Here is a 22,050-nt window from a genome sequence, read left to right on the forward strand (position 1 = left end):
CGTGGGTGCAGCTGGGGAGCTCTCCAAGGTGGCTGCAGCTCCACTTCTCAGGCCTTGGACGAAGAGCCGGCGAGACTCCACAGCCCCGTGCCAAGCAGCTCTTCGCTGGACTATCTGCTTTTGCTACCAGGCATTTACTTCTGACCCTGTGCTTTCCAGGACTTTGCACAGACTGCTCTGAAAAGGCAAATGTCTTGTGTCCTAGCGGGCAGATTTACAGAGAAGGGAGCGCCTTTCCAAAATGCTCCCACTGAACCCCGCCGCGTTGGTGTTGCACCACCCAAACCAGATATAAACATGGCAGAATTTTTTTCATACTGAAATGAGACCAAGAATAGGCCCACAAAGTCCACGCTGAGCAGCCTACATCAGGGGGCTCAACACATGCAGGAGAGAAATAGCAAGAGGCAGGGTCGGTGGGGAGGAATTAAGTATAATCTGCATTTGGATGTAGTTCTGCACTTTGGAAAGATGATTAGTCCTGAAAAAATCCATCATTCCTATCCTACGATTAAAAAATGTGGAGTGATTGATAGTAGTATCTGCTCTTTGAGGCTAACTTACCCTGCTGGAAAAACCTACCCTGCAGCATTACTGGTCACAAGTTTGCATTCGGGTTTGGAACATCAGTAACAGCATTATCTGGCTGTCTCTAGACAAAATAACTAATTCCCATCACTTGACCCGAAAATCCTCTCTTTTCATGAACGCCTTTGTTTAAAAGACTGTAGGTCATTTCTGGTGGAAGAAAGTTAACATTGCCTACGTTTTGATTAATCAAATCCTTTAGGAAAAATATAATACGCTATAATCAAAGTAGCTCTGCTACATCAGTGCTCAAAGATGACCACATCTATGCCCAAATTGCATTTCAAAGTCAAGATGTTAGGAGCTTTGTGTCCTGAGATTACAGGCGAGTTTGAGTCTCCAAAGCCTGGGGAGCTGGAGCGGTACTAAGCGAAGGCAGTTGTTAAAAAAGGAGGACACACAGCTCTCTAAACCATTTGCCTATTAAAAAATTTACATCCACTACTCTGCATAGATGAGAAGCAGCTAGCGAGAGCCTGCTGGCTACTTAATAAAGTGCCTGTCAGAAGGGAAAGGACAGATGCAGGCTATGACTCAAGGAAGCAGCCTGTTTCCATCACTCCTAGACAGCTAATCTCAGAGATGGATGGACTGACTGGGACTACACATGAAAGCTAAGCTTGTGGCAGGGCTGTCTTGCCAGCTGGTGATGGCAAGGGGACGAGGGAAGAGAGGAAAAACTGCAGTAGAACCAGCTGTGTAAGCAACGTCTAGGTGGATGAAAACCTGGTGGGGAAGGAAAAAAAGAGGATCAAAAGGCAAATAATTTCCTGGAAAGCACAGTGTGAAGGAAAGGAAGGCGAGGAAAGAATTCAAACATCACTAGGTGAAGGGGACAAGGGGACGTGTGCTACAGTGTCTGTAGGAGATCATTTAACTTTACATTAAATTACATTCTCTCTGCGTTTCCCACAAGGGTTGGGAGCTGCACAAGCACTTCAAGCAGCTGAATTACTTTTGGTGTTTGAGCTGTGAACCTCTGACAGAAGAAATAAAGAGCCCTCGAGCAGCATCCAGGCAGACAGGAATTTTCAAGTATATACTACATATACTATGCATCTGCAGTGGGAGTCCATTCAGAGATTCTGGGGGTGAAACACTTCCCAGTGGCATTTACAAAAGCTTTTTAGCTCACCCTTCAAAGAAGATCCTTGCTCCCACTCCCAGATGCTTGAAGCACAACAGAAAGACAATCATATTTGTACGTGTGCAGGAACACACTTCACGTCGACTGCTTCAGTAACGAGCTCCATTCATTTCTGGTAGCAGAGGACAACACATTACTCAAGGTTACAACACACTATAGCACCGAGAAGAGCCAGTGCAATTTAGGCAGCATGCACCTCACGGTCACAGATTTGAAGGTGCCCTGAGAACCTTGTTCCCCCCGCAAAAATTGGAGGCTTATAAGGAAAGCTTTGAGCAGGGGGTTGGGGTTAGATGACCTCCTGAGGTCCCTTCCGACCCTTATTTTCCATGAAAGAGTGGTGTATTTAGTGCTTGGCAGGAGACAAAAGGACCAGAGGAAATTTATAACATGACACAGTGTGACTATGAACACAAAGGGATTATTTCAGGTAAACCAGGTGGAATAGGGTACATCTGGTGGTGGCCATGAAGAGAAGTGAAAGTTTCATCACAAAGGACTCCTCCGACAGGACCAAATAAGACTGCCAGACCCTGATGCGGGTGACAATCCTGCATTCACAGAGGGATGGACTGGATGATTTAACAGGTCTCGTCTACACCTGAACGGATGTACTGGCAGCCAGGAATTGTTAAAAGAAATATCCCGCACAGATCATTTAGAATTCTAATTTATTATTAAATTACATAACAAAGCTTTTTTTTTTTTTATACATACAGAAAATGCACGATAGGGGAGAACAAAAGTCATTACAGGTGCAATAAAATAGTTAGGTTTCAGCAAGCCAATTGAAAAGCAAACAAATTAGAAAGTGCAACTGGAAAAAAATACACAGGGCCCTGGATTGTTATATTCCACAACAAAAGACGACGGCCTTTCCTTTTGACCAAGCATGATATGAAATGCTTCCGGGCTCAGTGGTGGGCACACTAACAGAGGCTTTCACATGCACTGATCACACTTGGGCATCAAGAGAGGCACAGGGCGCCAAGTGGATTTGCAGGGGTCTCGCCAAACACGGCTCAGTTTTGTCTTTAATTATCTTGTATAGCCCACTTTTACATATGCTCCAGTCTCCAGAGGGGGGGCGGTGCAACCTCTCCATCATGAACACTCCAGAATTATTTTCCTCATTTGAAAATTGTGTCCTGAATGCAATTTGAAAACAGGGAAAAGAAATCCTGATGTGCAAAGGCATCTCAGGAAACAAACTCAGCTCAGTTGCTTAACTCTGTATCGCCTGAGGTCCATTTGCAACCTGCAGCAAGGATCTGAACTGCACTAACCACTTTTTATAAGGATTTTTCACACGCTAGAAAAAAAAAAAAGGGGTATTGGTTGGTTGGTTATGTAATGGTGTGGTGGCAACTGGATTCATAACTCGATACCTAGAGGTTCCTCATCTCACGAGTGACTAAATGAAGAAAAATGCTGTCTTTTCCTTCTGGATACCCAAGCAGGAGCAGACTCCTGTCTAATGAAAGCACGTACAGAGTTAGTGAACACCCCACTGGTCCCAGCCATACACAAAGGGAATCAAACCCATTAGGCATCCTTGCTCTGCCAGTCTCTCCAGCAAAGGATGCTGACTAGTGATAAATTGGACTGTACTGTAGGAAGGCCGGGCTGCTGTGACACTAGCTTGCGCAGGACACGGCGTTTCTCTTCCTGGGCGGCAGAGACTTTGAAACGCTCTCAAAGCGACTGAGAGCAGTCACCCATGTGCCCTGCCAGAATCGACTGCCTACAGTTACCGCTGGATGCTTTACAGGACTGCGACACTACCGGCTTCGCTGGACTACCCACCCCCACCAAGTAGGGAAGCCTGGCTTCCTTAAGTGAGGTGAGAGGGAGCGAGACAATGAAAGAACACAGCAACGGGAGGCACGAGACCCAGGATGAAAGACTGAATAAGCCTGCCATTTCCTTGTTATTCTCATTTATCATAGTCCATTGGCCTAGTTACAGATTGGATGCCCTAGTTGGGAGAGGGATGGAGGAGAAGTAGCAAGTTTCTATCCCTGGCCATTAGCATTCCTTCTTAGAGAGCCAAGCCGCGTGCCAGGACCATCGCACGCTCACGTAAGGGGCAGCTCTCCTCGGGTAACTGAATGCATTCGGAGATACCAAACTCTCTCAACACCATTTTGCACTACAACACAAGATCAGCTCCTCGCTAGCCATGAGAGGTCAACTGCTTACACATTAACGATCAACCACGTGTTTTCCGTAGCGGCTTCTGTTGCACAGTAAAATTAAATATATAATCAATTAAGTCCACTAAAAAGACTGGTTATAAGATTAAATATATGAATTTATTTATGATGCTGCAACTTTTCTAATTGCCCACTATATAGCAACCAAATCCTATCAATCCTAACAGGAGCATAACTGCCAATCAGGGCCCTTTGAAAAAAATCAAAGAAAATAACATATCAGGGGAGCTGAGTTTTGATCTCCCAACACACAGAGATTCATTAATAAATTTCCTTTATCTTTCAATCTTTTTCATGAAAACCCCCCCTAATGAGCACTTTATTTCACACCAGGAATATTCCCCAATCATCCAAGTGACCATCCTTTATTTAAAAAGCTAAGCCTCAGAATTTTACAAGCGATTGCGAACGTCTTCTAATCCCAAAGAGAAGAACTGACAACAAAAAAAGGCTTTGCATCCTGTTCAGCACAAAGTCATTACTCCGTACGCAAGCCTTTTTCAAGTCCAAATGAACAATACAGTTTACATTTAACTGTATGATTTTACACACTACACAGGCACAATTCTTTACTCCCTCCAACAGGGTACTTCACATACACTATAAAAGCAGTAATGAAATGATGACTGTCCTGGGTTGGTTGTTGTTTAGCACAGGCTAAGGTCTGGAGACTGTATCAGACAGCAAGGGTTACCAAGAGAGCAGACAATGAACCTACCAGGAGCACTGCAAGTGAATTGTGCAAATAGTTAATCACATCCTTAGAAAGAAGTCCAGTGCCACAGAATTTTCCTTTTTTACATTATAAGACAGGTGAAGGTAGAGAACAAATGGAAAGAGGAGACGATCTGTAATTTTTACATCTGCTATATCAAAGACATTCCTGAAGTTAGATCTGTTAACAGTTACTCAATACCAATACATTTTGATGACAAAGTATTTCTGGTGTGTTTCGACAGCTGAAAAAAAATCTATTAATATGTTTTTTGCAGGTACTAGAGAAGAGATTTAATTGCATATTCAGCCATTCACTCATTCAACTCTTTACTGTGAGTTATGTATTTAACAATTTTGCACACGGATACATTGGTCACTGGGCATAACCACTGTATTTTTCATTCCAATGTACAGTTTCAATCTCATCCTACTTACAGTGTAAAAATATTAATGCTATTAGAATAACTTTCATCTAAATTAAAATAGAGACTTTTTTTTAAATTGTTATATCTTTATGAAGACCTTTGTGGTATCAGCCCAAACTGAAGTATTTATACCCAAAAAGTTACTTTCGCTGAAAGTGTGTTTGGTCACTCTTCAAATGAATTAATAACATGGTGAAACTGAGAGGATACTATGCTCCCTTTTTCCAAAGCAGGACTGCTAGTATTTCCTGGAATCCCCTTAAAGCCACAAGAAACCTTTTCAATTCTCCTTGGAGAGCAGTTTATACATCTTCTGTGCAAAAAAAATAAAATAAAATGAATCGAACAATCAACATTTGTCTGAGGAATTTGTGGGAAGAAAGCAGTTTTCACAGCATAAATTATGTAGACATGACTTGCAATTGCTTAACCACGAGTTAGAAAATATTACAGAAGTTGCATTTAGTAATAAAACAACCTGATGGCTTAAAGCTGCCAGATCCTTAATGTAGGGCCAAAATGTCCAGTGCTGTACTTGACCTTGGGGGGGAACCGGCTTCCTGAAGAGGTTCCATCCAGGAGAAGCGAACCAACATTTTTTCCACTTAATAGGCAACAACAGATTGCATCTTGTCAGAGTATGGAAGCTTCTCTATTGATGCTCTTAAATGCTATATGTTTACTTACCTCATAGTGAGATGGGGGATTTAAAAATTAAAAAAAAATCATCACAGGAGCAAAATTAAACAGAGAGAAAGTGTGTATGGCAAGGGAGGAGAAATACTGCAGCTTCAGCTCAAAACCAGTGTTGCAGAGTCTGCCACCATAAACCTTAGACATCATGCTGATATTCCAGCCACCATGAGCTGGAAGGCTGTTGAACAGGTCTACTGACTTCCCCCACCCACTTCTCCTTGATGGGGAGGGAGAGATGAGGTTGCTGAAGTCTCTGGAGAACGTCCATCAATGGAAAGCATATAGCAACAATAAGATGGTACAGATGCCAATAACGCCACCCAAGATAAGAGAGTCTCGTCGCTTCCGTAGATTGATCCTTTGAATCAGGTTGTTCACGGCAGGAAACCGATCTTTAGGGAGGCTGAGTTAAGGTCATGTCAGCAAGAAGCACCCATATTGAACAGGCCCCACTTTTCGTACTGAGAAGTTAGCAACAATCCAACGGTTTAGAACGACTTGCAGACTGGAGAGAACAGATGCAAAAAAGCCACCTAATGGCTAGTTATCAACATAACCATTTGCTCTGTTAATAAGGGAAACAATGAAAGCGAGAAGACAAAAGAGCAGCTTAAAGTTGGCATGTATGAAGAATTGCATATTTAATCAGCTAAGCTACTAGTGGCAGATGAAATGTTACTTTTACTAATCATATTTACATAAGAATGAAAAATTAGGCCAAATGCATACATATTTGTGGAATTTATCCAACAGAGTGGGGACAAAGGAGAGTGCCTGCCGATGTTTCATATTCAGTGATTCCCTATTGCTGCATGGTATAGAGGGAGCAGCTGCCCTTGCTGCAAAATGTTTGAGCTGTTCTTATTTAACAGTTAAAAAAAATAAGATTTGCAAACGAGATTTCAAGTTTTAGACCTTTGTCTTTGGGCCCAAGAATCCTTTAAAGCGGATATTTAATTGAGTTGCTTTTGTTCTTGCCAGTTGCTAAAAACAGTAATGAAATTTATGCCTCATCTAGCTAGAGATTTTCAGGATGTAATCTGTCTAATCAAATGAGGCAGATCAAGCGCTGCTCTTCAGCCTGCTAATGGAAAAGAAGAAGTAAATTGGGGGTGGGGTGGGGGTGGGGGGGGATGAACACAAGTGACATCAAAAGCCAGCACATCCTTTAGCCTGGAGCATGCAGCGAGAGAGATGAAATGAAGAAGCTAAATGTAAAATCAAGAAGTTTGCATGAGACGAGAGGATCCCCAGGTCATGAAAACACTGAGTTCCAAACTACAGCCACGACAAATCCATGTCAAGCGGCAGCTCCCTTTGTCTCTGAAAGAGAAAAGCAAAGGAAACACTAAAATGCAAACCTGCTTTTAACACAAAACACATAGCTGGAGTACACATTGACTTCGCCCTAGAATGTCAAATGAAAAATTCAATACTGGTGTATGTGGGGCATTCAAACTCATGCTTAAGGAGGTCAATACCTAGTCCAGCACATCACTAACCGGGAGGCATCTTACTGATAAAGCAAGGCCAGCAAAATGAGATCTGCTCCTCGCTAACAATACTATGATGACTGGGGTTGCACGGCTGTGGACAACAGAAGTGTTTGCAACCCGATTTGCAGAATGAACCGGTCTTGAGGCAGCCCCCTCTTCAGGCACGAGCAGCACAGCTCTTTCAGAAAGGATACTAGCAAAGGTGTTCATCTTGCTTTGTAATGACTTCAGCATCCCTCTCTGCGAAGTCATATTTTCTTTTGTTGCCATAGCAATGCTGGAGGAGGGGGGAGAAAAAAAAGAGTGGATCAAACTGCTGATGCTAAGAATAATTTGCAAAACAATGGACAAGCAAGGTGCGCGCCACTCCTTTGGAGGGTGGTGAATGGGCTGTAGCTACGAGAATGAAACCACGTATTTTCTTCGCTGATCTTTACAAGTTAGCTTTATACCGCTTCTCCTTTCAATAGACAGAAGCAAGCAACTTTCTGAACAGTGCAAATTAGCAAAAAAAAAAAAAAAAAAAAAAGGATAATGAAACATTATAGGCCAGCTTCGATTTTCTTCAAGACCAAAGAGTCTTGCTTCGCTCCAGAGGCACTACAGCCTTTTTTTGCACTAGATTAGCACCCAAAACAACTCACTGGATACACCACAGTGTGACTGCCACTAAAAAAAGAATTTGGTAATGAGTTCAACTCTAATTAAAACAACAAACGCGATCTGGACAGTGAGCATCGCTGCCTGAGGCCAAACGGCTCATGGAGCTCTACACTGAAAATCAAATGCAAGGCTGTGCCCTGCAGTCAGTGCCAAAGGCTTCTCTAGCCAGTACGAAGTGCTGCAGTTATTCCAGTTTATGCAAGGTACTTAGTCCTCTGGCTCCTGAGAAGTTGATAACACGGGTCCATTTGCTGTACCAAACTTCTGCGTTCCTGCACTTTGTCTTTCACTCGAGACTCTGAATTGGCTGGTTCCCATCAGTCAGAGCTGAACGACTGGTCAGTATTGAGAGAGACCCCAGAACACGATTTCCATCCGATGGGACCAAATTAACTTAATTTAGAGCCCTGGTCGTATCAACCAGTTGGCCCAACTCCTATCAGTCACACGCAGACTTCACACAAGTAGAACAGTAGAACTCCTCCCACCGCCGCAACAAGTAATATATTTAATGATATTTCAAGAATCAAACAGTAAAAAAAACCTGACAGTGTATTTCAGAAAGTTGGGGTGGGGGTTCATTTGCTTTCATTCAGGTATAAGCAGATAAATCAAAAGCAAGGAATGAAAGGGCAGCCTGTTACTTGCATCCACAGCTCAAATTTCATGTAGCTGCTCTGAAAATAATAGCTTTGTCAAGGCAAACAACATTTAAGCTCAATTACGTCTCAGAAAACAGAAAAATGTGAGAGCTGAGGCCTGCGGAGACTTCGTGTTTAATAAAGAACTGAAATATGAGAGCATTATTTAACCTGCAAAATGCTATTCTTGCCTGGCTGGTGAGCGGTTCTGGAGCATGGAAAGCAAACAGCACATAAAAAATGGTTGGATAATACCCAAGGGTGTTACTCCTACACTGCTGTTAACTGCATCTACATGAGTAGTTTTATACCTTTAACACTTAATTAGTCCCACAATCGCTTGAGATTTAGGATGTCTGAAAAATTGTTTCAGAGGAACAGAGGGGTCAATTACCGGCAGGACAACATAGTAGAGGGCAGCCTGAGAACAAGATCGATGCTGTCTTCTCCGAGGAAAGCAAATACAAGGTTAGAAATACCTTGGCACTGGAAAAAGCAGGAAAATCCCAATCTTTTGATAATATCTTTATCCAAAATGACAACCACTGCTAACATTCACCGTGCTGTTTCGAACGACAGCAAGTATGAAGCACAAGGGATGAACTGGTGCTAAATCAGTCTCTTGGTATACACTTTTCATTTACGACCACAACTGACACGACTTTAACCAGTCTCTGTAGGGCACGAAGTACTTGGTCTTCAAGAATTTCACAAAAGAAGAATATCTGACTTCAGGACCTTGCGCTTGCGTTTACACGTGGATACCACTGAAGTGCAAAGGTGCTTGTACCGATATAGCTTATTCTGTAGGGGAAGAGGCATTAAATCGCCCTGCTATAAGAGAGACTTACCGTACTACAGCTTCATCCACGTTAATGGTTATACTGTGCAACTCCTTTGGTTATAAATAAATGACTGACTGACATCTCAAACAACAGTAGTTATATTGATACACTTTTCAAGCATGGACTGCATCTTCCCGAGCTCTTGAAACACAACCACAAAACAAGTTTTATGGGTCTGGGAATCTTTAGCAAGGGAACAGTAGCTTCTGCCTTGGCAGGGCAATTACCTTTGGGACAGAGGGTTTTGCATCACCCATGACCCAGTGGTTGGTTCTTTGCCCAGTCAACGAGGACACTGTGAACAGCAGTAACAAAAAGCTGGGAAAATGGGCAGAATGGTTCAGTCCCAGAGCTGTCCTCAGGGAATTATGGCAAAACACCAAGGTACCAGTGGGCTGTGCCCCTGACCATTGAATCACTGGCCCCTAAGATCCCCAAAGCAATGTAGGCCATTGGGCTTCCTTCTGCCAAATCCCTACCGTGCCTTGAAAGGGCCATTATGCTTGAAATCATCCTTCCTATCATGTGCCACGCACCCACCCTCTCTTGAAATTCATTCTTCTCTTCTGAGACTGTTTCCCAGTTCAAGATCCCCACAAGACCTGGCAATGGCAACACCAGAAGCAGTGGCCTATGCAGAATACTGGGAACAGACCAGAGAGAAAGGTCGGATTGGAGGCACAACAACAAAGACAACTATTAAAAACAGCAGCAGCCACAGAGGCGCTGGGAAGGTGAACAAAATGAATCAATCCGATGCACAGCTCTGAAAGAACCCAGGCGGCCAAGAGCATCCAGTCTCATCGTGGAATCACGGATCGTATTTTGCTTACGTCTCTGTGGAGCATGTCTTCCTCTTTCCTCCAAAAGCTCTTTAAAGTGAGTTATTCTGAACAGAATAATATGTATTGACAGGGCAGATCAATACAGGCTTCACTCTAGGATGCCATTAGCACTAGAATGAAGTTGAAAGGTTATTGGTAAATTGGAAGTGTATCAGTCTTCAATGAGTATAAACAGCTGGGTGACAAGCATGCGTAAAATGTACCTTTCTGACTGAGAACTCTCCAAGAACATATTCATTAGCTCTGAAGTTGCACAAATTCCTTAGGACATCGGGAACTATCAAAGGCCTTAAACCAATTCTTGTTTCCAGCTTTTGTCGGTCACCATCAGCATTCTTTTTTATATGCTTTTTACACAAAATCAGCATAGCAGAAACTAAACTGCTGGGTATCTGGAAAAGCAGTTGGGCATGCAGCCACCTTGCTTATGAGCTCATCAAATAAGCAAGGCCAGGTTGGTTTCAGCTCTTGGATGGAAGACAAAGACATGCAAGGCAGTACTGACTTGGCATCGACAACTCGGTAGGCAGATTGCTTCCTTCCAAATCTGTACAGAACAAATGCCTTAGTACGGTGACAGTAAGTTGTGTCTTGGCTGGGAGAGCTTTCTCTCCAATTCAATGTGAAACTAAGCTTCTCGCTACCAGGTCATTAAAGAGCCCAATGCCATTCTATATAAAAAGGACAGCATTAGTGCCAAGACCTGGTCAATTTTAATTTAGGGTTTCTGAATTGTGCCCACTTGAAATTCTGCTGGTAATTTTAACTGGGCATGGCAGTCCTACCCCAAAACATCCACTGTATCGCAGTGTACTATAAGCAACTACCATGCCACCTCCAGAGGTGCTTGATGATATTCTTATGTAGCTTGTAAAGTGCTCTGAAATGAAAGAAGCTATAGAAATGCAAGGTATTCTGAGGCAAAGAGGGTAAAATTAATGCCTCTGGTCCCCAACACTGTCATATGTGGTCTCCCCATTGCTTGCTTAGTGTCTGTCTGACTTGGTTGATTAATGTCCTCTACGCTATGGGAAGCACAAAGGGAGGTCAGCCATGCATCGAACACCGTGGTCCAGGAGTCTTTAAGAGCAGCAACACACACACATGCACACGGCAACACTGTGTGTTTCCCCGAGTACCGGAACTTGGCCCAATACATGGGAATTATCAGCTTTACAGTAGAGATCCCTTTCAAGCCTAAAATTAACATCTGAGGGAAAAAGGAATAAGCTAGGCAATCTGTCCTTACTGGGATAGAGAATGCAATAAAGAAAGGCATGTAAGCAGGAGGCAGAGACTCTCAGCAGGGATAAACGGTTACGTACAGAAAGCAGGTTTCTGTTGCATGCTGTAAAAGATTTGCAAATAAGACTCATACAGCTGTCAAGCAGTATTGGGTGTTAAACGCGTGTCAGTGGCAAGGTTCTTTATATAAATGTGTAAATTAAATATGCCAAGTTTTCTTCCCCTACTGTTCTAGGTATTACAATCAACAGAAGACTACAAAGCATTCATTTTCTACTAAGAATAGCTTTCAGGAAAAACTGGTTGGGGGGGATAGAGGGGAGAGTAATTTGGTAAAGACAGGTGGGATTTCAGGGCTGTACACAGGGGTAGTTTCCCCAGGAACTGCAACTGGTTTCATAGTTATTGCTGAAATCCTCAAACAGTATCCCCTCATCCCCTGTCTTGAAGTAGGCTATGCGTTTTCTTACAACGCATCCAGTGACTCATTAAAGCAGCCAGCAATTTACTGAAGTGGAGATAGAAGATGACTGCCAGAATACACAGAGTGTTGCTGAGCTACACGCAGGATACCTTTGGGAAATCATTACGAGACCCTGTTACGGAACGAGGAGTTAATGTTTTGACACCCGATGAGAAAAGCAGTCTATTTTATAAAATGAGGGAATCAAAGGCTAATACTTTAAAGTGCAGAGATTATGTATTTTAAAAACTTTCCTAATTGATATCATTCAGTAAACTGAAGAATTTGGATCAACTAGACATTCTTGAGAAAGAAAAGGTTGGGCAATATACATTTAGTAATGATACAGTAAAACACACAATTTCCTGGAATCAAGTTCCCCTGAATAATAGTTAAACTAGATTTCAGCTACTAGCTGAATATATTGGAATTCAGCTAAAAAGCATTCATGTATTCTTCACATACACACTGAATGCTCAAAGTGAAACTAAGCTCTTACCTTCATAACACAATCGATATTCCCAGATAAGTGCAAAGTATTATAAGAATGAACTGAGAGAACCCTTTTGGGACCTCATTTCTGAACAATGAAATCCGAAGTTCTCCGAGCATATTGTCTGGCAGTAGAGATCAATTGTAAGAAAAGGAATAATTAACCTACCAACATAGGTTTTCATCGGGTTTTGTTAATTCAGCATCACCTGTTGTGCTTTGGCTCTCGCTCAGCCAGTTTTGGATTATTTTCAAACAGAAAAAGCAAAGAATCATGTATAACAATACTCAAATGTGCAAATAAAGTGTTGGAGACATACAGAATAGGATACAAGTTATACTAAGATCTTATTATGGCTTATGGATGTGGCCACCAATCTCCAACTTGGAATAGTATATTCTGCTCAGGCTGTTCACTCTCAAAAGGCACAGGGGAAAAAAGGAAACTATTTCCAAGGTAAAATTAATTAAACCCTGCACCCTTTAAAAAATTAGCACGTGTGTCATACTTAACTCTCTGTCACAATGGCATCATGAAGGTGGGAGGAAAACCAGAGAAAATAGTTCTCCTAAAAATTATTTTTAAGTTGGAGATCATTTCACCCCCTTATGTCGCTACAATATTCTCCCAAGTTTTAATTCCATTTTAACGGGGCTTTTTTTTTTTTCTGGTCTTGAAATATAAGCCTGCATGCTGTAAGGGACTGAGATTAAGAGAAAATTTCCCAGTGTGAGCTGGTTATTTCACACCTGCACAGTTTAATATCGACATCAGGATGGTCACTGATGGCATCTGGCACTCAGCCCTAGCAGAAGTCTTGCCAAGCTACTGCGTTTGTATATTTATCTAGTATATAAATTATATTCATATGATAGACCCATTCAAATGGTAATAAAACAGAATATTCCAACTCATCCAAAGCAGACATGGCCAAAGGACATATGCATCGGCCCTTTGGCCGCCTCTTCCCCACCCCAGCAGGGGTCTCTGTGAGCAGTTACCCCACTGAGGTTAAGTAACAAGATCAAACACACAATATTTCCTAAAGATGGTTCAGAAATCTCCCATCTTCTCCACCGCATCATAATCAGGATTGTCAAACGCAGGGCTTACAGCCAAGCGCTAATGTTAAATACATTTAAAATTCACTTCTGAAAAGCCCACAAACGCTATCCTATTTTAACAAAATGCAGTCACGCACCTTATGCTCACTCGCACATGCTCCAAGTGCTCTTAGAATTGATGTTTCAAAAGATTTTTCCACCAGCCACTTAAATTTTTCCCTTTGGCTACAGAGCCCAACACAACTATATCACCAGAGAGGGGGTTTCCAGAAGCAACCTCGGAAACAGCTTGAGAAGAGGCAGAACCACAGGTTCACTGGAGGGATGCTCGGTTCTCAGCGCGCGAGAGCCACCGCGTGTGCTTGCACACAAAGCCGCACGGCTCTGGCCTCTCCTCTCCACGAATGCCACCCAAGGTCGTGTCCATACATTTTCCGTTGGGAATGGCCAATTCCAGTCACTCAAATCAAATGATCCAAGTGCCTCTAAGTGTCTTAGGGTGACATCTTTTATTGGACCGACTATGTATTTGGGAGAGAGTTAGACAAGCTTTTGGAAGCAAGGCATTCTTCGTCAGGTCTTACCCTACTCATCGCTCTTCGGCTACTTTAAAAAACGGAGACGCAGTTAGCCATGTTAGTCTGAAGCCAACCAGAAAGCAGGCTAGATTTGCACCTTGCAGACTAACTAAATTAGAGAGATATACAGCACAAGTTTTCCTGAGCTGAAACTCACTTCATAAGGTGTCGTGAAAGGCTGTGCACAGATCAGTGTATAATATGGAGAGTGATTTGAATGCAAAAATAGAAAGGGAGGGGGGACAAAGGAGGGGAGTAAGAAGAAAAGCAGCAAGAGAAGAACCCATAGGCACAAAGGGGTCACAAAAGCGGAGATGTGTGCATGGGCTCCAGCCACCCCTGGGTGCACAGGGTCAGCAGTGTAAGCTCTCCACTCTGGAGGGCCTCAGCAACCAGCTGTCTCTACACACAGCTCTGGGTAAGGAGAACAAAGTCTCTAACTGGGAGACTTCCCCAAGATTACCTGAATGTGCCTACAAAGCCCTAGTTACAACCTGTCATCCCGCTCCTTCCCCTTGCTACGTCAGACAGTTTTACATAATCCATCTCATTTAGAACAGCAGCTCCCCCGGGTCAAAGCCTCATCTCCCTCCTGCCGGTTGTAAGGTGCCATGCACAGCACCTTTAACTGCAAGGAATAATCAAGTGCTTCTCTGAAAAGATGTAGGGGACATCATCTACAGGCCTGTCCAAGAGCACGCCTACCACAGACAATGCACGAAACAGTGCTTAAGGAAATGTGGAGTTTTTTCCCACAAAAATAACAATCTCATCTCAACATGCTTTTTTGAGGATTAACAGCTGCCTGGGCTCGACTCATCGATTCTTCCAACTACTCAGGCAGAGGAAAGGTCCGATTCTTCACGGCTCGTGATTAGCAGGTACCCAGCAGTGATTCCTTTCTGTTCGTTAACCCACCACACAACTCTGATTCCTACCCTGCTTAAAGCAGCATTACAACCTGCGCTCATGCCAGAACGTCGGCTGTAAATCTCTGCGCAGCATTTCAGAAGTTAAGAGGGAGGACCTGGAGTTAAGTCCAATGCTAAGGAATTTTTCCTCGTTTAGATTACATAACTGTTTGTTCGATCTCTCATTATTTGTCTCCCTGCTGATTCAGTTTAGCTTTAAAATGCATACATTGCTGTTTCTGGCATGACGCACTCATTACTAAAAAGCACCTGGCAGAAAGGCCCGTCAGTTTATCCACACACTTGAAACAAATGTTCGCAAAACGCGTGGAATTTGGATGCGACTGAAACTTTCCTCGCACATTTCTGTTTTTCTGTTGTATGTTCAAACAGCTCAAGTACAGCTGCTAACAGCTACGCAGTGCCAGGTTTCAACCCTGATCCCCTGTGCCAGTATGAAACTAAGCAAATACTCATTTCCAGCCACTACAAGCACAGCTACAATCTAGCAGGAGCTCCACAGCAGCACTCATTTTTTAACTGACATGTTTTAGCATTTGTTTTGGAGCCTACCGACACGTAGGGTATCCTGTTGCCTGAAGACATGCCACGATGTGCGCTACACGCTCTGTCAGTGGGGCTGCTCATTCAAATCTACATCAATGTAAAGTTAAAATAAAGCTCCAAAGCAGAAAGCTATGCTTTTAAAGCTAAATAACTGAAGAGCTCCTGGGACTACTGCTTCATGATGCATCCCGTGAACCATAGCCTCTCATACGTTTCCACTGAACTTCATGACAACAGGCGGGTGTGCGATGAAAGCGGAGAACACATTTAAACTCTGACCTGAAACTGCTGTGACAATTCTGCGCAGGCCAAGCTTTGCTTCCGGCACTGTTCTCAATTATGCTCAGATTTAAAGATGGATCCTCAGAGCAGAGCCAACAAGGGCAAGGGATAAGGGAAAACCTTTCAAAAGATGTAAATGACTTCACACCACCATCTCGTCACTTCCACAGAGACCGCTCAACTACGGTATCTTTTCCTTGCCACCCCTCCATCCTATTCTGCTAGACTCTGCAATGAAGGTGAAATTTAATGTGGGCACAATATTGCCCAAACATTCAAGAAATGTGTCAGATCCCAAAAGCATCTTTAGGCAGTCCAAAAAGAATGAGATTTTTATTAAGAGGTTAAATCACATTGAACCCAAGTTGGTGGATTTTTAAATCTGTTCGCCGATTTTTGAAGCTCCTGTGTGGTAGAAGGCCGAATTTCTTTCCTGCTCCAGCAGTTGCAGATACCACATAAACACTGCCTCTCTTTAGATCATTACTGAGACTGAACTGGGGATCTTTGCGTGCGAAAGCATGTTCCTTTATCATTTCAGCTAAAGAAACAAACCTTGGGGCAGGAAGTCAATCTTTATCACCAGTCAAGCTGGTAGGGGATGATACAGAACCACATCAAATTGATGTAGATCAGAGAAATATTTAATTCTCCCATGTTCCTTCTAAAAGACTGCTGGCCATCATGGTGGAGTGATGACTTAGTCTGAAATCATCTCAGCACATGCTGTCATTTTACCTGTGAAACGTATGATCACACTTTCTTGTGACTCAATAAAATGACCAAGGGCCCTGATGTGGAGTAGCACACCTCTAGATTACAGGGAGCTATGCTGAGAGGGAGGCTTTCCACCCTTCTTTTTAGGCTTTAAGCTGAAACGGTGCAAAGCAGAGGTTTCCATGCCGTCAGTGCCTATAGGAGGCATCAAAACCATACTATGCATGACAAAAACAACAGAAGTCCAACAAAGAGTACATGGTAATCTGGTCGAGGCAGAAACTTTGTTTCACTATATAGCATTTTGCATGTTTGTGCGCCTTATTCACGTGCCAAGATTTACGAAATTCTCTATTTTTGTAAAACTGACGGGGACAGAGATGGTTCTGCGCTCGGGACACTCGTTAGTCCTGAATGAAGCAATTCTGACTATGTTTATATTTTAGCTGGCTTCAAAAACAAAGAGGCAAGGAAAACCTTGGTTTCTTCCAGTTTTTAACTTGTGAAATCCCTAGAAGAGGGTGAAGCCAGACAACATCTGTGGCACTACTGACCAACTAAACAGAAATGTTGCAGCCTGTTTAGCAAACTACAACATAAATCATGGAAAAAAGGGTAGCTGGCATATACTCACAAGCTGAGGATTAGAGCACATTTAGAGCCAAAGAATGGAGGAATATTTTTCTCTTACCTGTCCCACTATATACGTTACTTGAATTTTTAGAGATAGCCGGCAATTTTCCCCCAAAGTAACAACTTGTACTGACAATCACCCCCGTGACTTTTTGCCATATATATATATTTTTATTTCTGAAATTAGTTACCAGCAACAGGTTGCAGCTTGTTGCCTGATGCTTCAAACTAGAAGAACCCTTCAACAAAAGCATGCTTCAAAAAGCATGCTAAATGAAAAAAAAAAAAAAAAAGATATGGTAGCTAGATTGCAAGAAAAATCGTTTGTTATTTTGAGAGCGTGACAAAGTTTGAAAGTGCAACAGGAAATCTGAGAACACTAAATACATATATTTAGATGTGGACAGACATTTATGCGTAGTCTGCCCAAGAGAAGCAAATGCAGCTCCAGAAGAGCACAGTTGAAGGTATTGCATCCTACACACTCTCTGGGCAGAAATACATTGCTTTGGGAAAATGTGTGGCATAAGGGTGTTTAACAGTTCTTAAGAAAAATGAATTTATTGTTTATGAAACATTCAAATTACCAGCCTAGGGAAAATATGCCTTTGTACAAGCAAGGGACAGCTCCGGCATAGACACCAGCAGAACAAAGATTTGCACACATCCATCCATTGCCACGGAGGAATCAGAGAGGCCAGCTCAGTGTCTGCACCTAGTCAGTCCGTACCTTCTCTGCTGAGGCTTGGCTAGTCCTTCATGGCGGCGTTGCTAGCTAGCACGGCCACCTACCCGCCTGTACCTGGGCACATGTCCTTCAAGGCTCGACAAACACAAAAGGTACTTTCCAACGGTTCCATGTTGGCTGTTTACTAATAATCCTTTAAAAAAATCTATTAATGATTTCACAGCTTTTTGAATTATACCCAAATAACGAAAGAGCAGATGCAACCCGTGAAGGCAAGCAGGCAGCAGTAGCCAGATACGCTAATTACATTTCACTCAACAAAGGAATCAGCATTCTAACAGCTTTGCTGCAAATTCCACATGTTTTAATTGGTTAACAATAGACAAGGCTCTAATTAAGAGCTGGATGACTTCTAACTGGTTAATTCACTTAAGAAGCAGTGGGTGTTACTGCCAATTAATATCATGCCCAAACGTTTGTAATTACTGGAGGAGGACAGGAAAAAGGAGCAAAGGGAAAATTCATTCTGGCTTCAAGCAGAGCCTGAACCGTTAACACATGCACCTGAAATCAAACATTGCAAATTAAGTTATATGTCCCGCTAATGTGCTTGTGGTTACCAAACCAACAAGTTTTCTAGAACGTACAATGGAGATGGTTTCTGGCATAAGTGATAGAGAGCTACCTCAATACCATTAATAAACCATGTACACTCCCGAAGTTAACCTATTAACACCACACACACTCCCCACTGAATGGCAAAGAGTTCAGAATCGCAACCATTCAGTAAGTACATGACAGGCAGCAATCACAGAAAAGCTGGTCTCCAGGTCTGACTGCAGGCAGCTGGATACCAGTAACACCTTAGTGCAGTAGTTCCCAGTTCAGGGCAGGCTGCAAAACCCACCAGGGAACCTGGGTAAATATTGGGTGGTTACCACACCCGAATGCTGCAGCAGCTTCTCCTGTTGGCTCCTGTATTGGTATCTGCATGAGCTGTAATTGCACCATGTAGAAATCTGCTAGATCTCCACCAGCATCAATACAGAGGGAGGGTGTGTGACTCAAGCAAGAAAACATTAGGAGACATTGCATTTCGAGGCTCATCTCTGGCCTTTTATTCCTCTAACTAGAGGGCTGGAGACTACAATAAAAGTGGAGTCACCTCTTAGTTTTCACAGGAGCGAGAGAGTCAGCGAAAGAGGGCCCTTTAGAAAAGGTCGTTGCAAGTATGGTGACGAAGCGTGCGTCTGGGGAGAGAGGGCTCTCTGGACTGAGATGGCAGTGTAAAACAGAAGTGGTGCCACATTGCAGGTGTCTTCAGAGGCACTTGAATGGAGTGGGAGGCGCTCAGGTAAACAAGCATCCATCTTTGCAGATAACAGAGCTGACCACTAATGGCTTCCTTTATCCCAGTGCACCTCATAGTGCATTACCGGGCTTTAACACATTCCCCTACTACACTAAGTGTACTGAGCTAACTGCATGTTAGCTAGCCAGCCCTTAATGGATACCATTCAAGCCTTGCTGCATCTCTAATTACTCTTACTGATCACTTATGCCATTAAATGCATTATCTGAAATCAAATCTTCCTTTCAGACTTTTTCTTGTAAGCAATCTAAAACTTAAAGCTATTATTTCAGGCACTCTTAATTATTGGTTCACTAAGCCCCACGGTTAGAGGCCTGAGACGGGCACATCATCGAAAACTATTCTGTGACAGAATGTGATGCCACTCTGACATTTCTGGCCCAGGGAGAGAAGGCAGCATTCCAGTACTTGAAATATGCTAAAATAGGAGGTAAGCGATTGCAATAATATAATCGCAATAAAGACCCCCAACCATTACTAGTAAAATCTATGTGGCTTACATGGAGAGCAAAACTAAGGAGTGAATGTGACCAAGGAGTGCAAGCAAACAGGAAGTGCTAGTCCTTTAACGAGAAAGTTGTTCAAGACTTTCAGAAGAATTCTGAATACTTTAACCTGAACGACTGCAGCTAAAATAAGTCATGTCTTATTTTTTATAATTTCTCTATCTCTCTGCATATCAGTCTAAATCGTTGCTTGAAACAGGTAAATCTTTCAACGACAGCATTATATTGCTCTAGAATAAGTGGAAAGAATTGAATGTCCGTATTTTATTTCTAAAACGATATGTGAATTATGGACAGTATGGATATTCTATACACAGACTGACTGATAACTTTGAACTGCATCCAAAGTCAATATTGATTGTCCAAAAGATGATAAAAATTAGTAAGCCTATTCCTACCTTATTGTTTCTTCTATCAGCCGATCCGAGCTGCAAGAGAAAACAAAAACTGCAGTTAAAAAAAGGAACAAGCACTAAATATTTTACATCAATACATTAATGTTTTCCAAAACATAACCCTTTACCAGTTTGCCCTTGTGCTGAATTACTTGGGGTGCAAGGTCACTTCACATCAAAATGAGGACTTGGCCTGCATAATGGAAGTCTCAGCAGAAGAAACACAATGGGCATAGATTTTTGGTGAGAGGATAACCTTATTTTTTCCCAATCTTGGACCAGGAGTATAGTCTAACAGCAAAATACTTCAAAATGGTCCAAACTGAAAGCTGAAACTGAATTCACTTGGACCACATCTAGAGACGCTGTTTGAGAGCTGCTCAGAAAACACTGCGATGCTTTGCATAATGGAAACACAGGACAGATAACTCCCTACCTGACTGCTCCCATTGGTTAACTAAAGTTAAGCGATGGTTGGAGATGCTGAAATACTTTCCCCCTCCACCCATCCACGTATGGTCTTGAGAACCACTTGTGCACTACTAATGACAACCGTTAGCAAAGCAGTCCCATTGCTGCATCACCAGAATTATGAAGCCTGTGGTAGGGTTCAATGAAGACGACCCTTTAGCGCAAAGAGAAAAGACTTGGGAGGACAGAGTGCACACAAGAGACTTTCTGGGTACATCTACTGTGCATTTTGGTGCTCTTCCCTAACGCACATTAAATTTAGTACCTCCAATATGAGGTATTAAACAAATGTGCATTAGGCTGCCTTAATGCGCAGTAACAAATGAACAGTTCTTAAGTGATGCTTAATGCGCAGCAGCCTATTTTACTGTGTAGTAACATAATAGCATGGCTTTTTATGTGACGCTTCAATGTTCAGTAAAATAGGCTACTGCGCATTAAAGTGCACGTATAGACAAGCTCACTGTATTCTGTAACTGAATTAATATGAACACCAAGCTCCTGCTAAAGGAATACCCGCAGGAAGTAAAACCTGAAAAGATAAGTGTCTATTGATAAATGTGGCAAAACCTTCAGTGCAATGCTAGGTACCTGGTCCATGCATCCTCATCACCCATCTTTAAATTTAAGAAAATCAAATATGCAATTTAAAAGGCACAGGGGTCAAGGAATGCTCCAGATCTGACCAGGAACATAAAAGCAGAAAGACCCCTCCCTGACCAGCTCGATCAGCACCAACAAAACAAAAAGCTCAGCTCTCTTTAAATCGAGGCTGTGTACCAATATGTGCGCCTTGGGACTCTCTACCTTGCTGATCAACAGTCTGTCTACCTGCCTGCATGCTCAGCTTTCAGGACTCCAGAAGAAACCCTGAGAAAACGTAGTGTGTTTGCTAGATGAACCTGGCAAGGAAATCAATCTGACAGAACCAGCCTGTATTGGAAGCAGCATGTGTTAAAGCAGAATTTATTATCATCACAATAAAAGGATTTGGAGGTATTAAGGAGTATGACCCTGCTCCCCACTGGCAGTTAGCTCAAAGGAGCCACTGGAGCAGGGGGAGCTCTGCTGCTTCTTTGCAAGAGTCTACCCAACTTGAAACTTTTCCAAAAACCCACATGCAGAATGGTGATCGCCCACACATCACACTGCCAGGTTCACACTAAAGTAGCAAATTGTGGAGTATTTATACATACTCCCTCTCCAAGGAGCAGATGTCCCTATTTGCCTGTGTTAGGAAGAGTGAAAACAAACAAGCTGCTATTTTCAGCATCGTCCAGATTACTGAAGCATACGGAGACAGACTACCGAAAACCCGAAATATTTAGCCTGAGAAGGAGCAAAGGGGATTCAATTGAGATGCTCAAAACTGGGAGGAGGGGGGGG

At 42.7% G+C, this 22,050-nt stretch overlaps 1 protein-coding gene across 2 annotated transcripts in view; it reads right to left on the reverse strand.

Annotated features, from left to right (window-relative positions):
* Positions 1 to 2,402: 2,402 nt before the first annotated feature.
* GOSR1 (golgi SNAP receptor complex member 1) overlaps positions 2,403 to 22,050 on the reverse strand; it is a 47,559-nt gene continuing 27,911 nt past the window's right edge. For both annotated transcript variants that reach the window (XM_006036101.3, XM_006036100.3), the window contains exons 7-9: positions 20,197 to 20,226; positions 7,480 to 7,562; positions 2,403 to 6,181 (exon numbers count right to left, since the gene is read on the reverse strand). In XM_006036101.3, the coding sequence (XP_006036163.1) occupies positions 6,057 to 6,181; positions 7,480 to 7,562; positions 20,197 to 20,226 (238 nt within the window). In that variant the 3' untranslated portion in view covers positions 2,403 to 6,056. The remainder of the gene's footprint in view (positions 6,182 to 7,479; positions 7,563 to 20,196; positions 20,227 to 22,050) is intronic.

Source organism: Alligator sinensis, unplaced genomic scaffold (genome assembly GCF_000455745.1).
Source record: "Alligator sinensis unplaced genomic scaffold, ASM45574v1 scaffold1642_1, whole genome shotgun sequence".
Classification (NCBI taxonomy): Eukaryota; Metazoa; Chordata; order Crocodylia; family Alligatoridae; genus Alligator; species Alligator sinensis.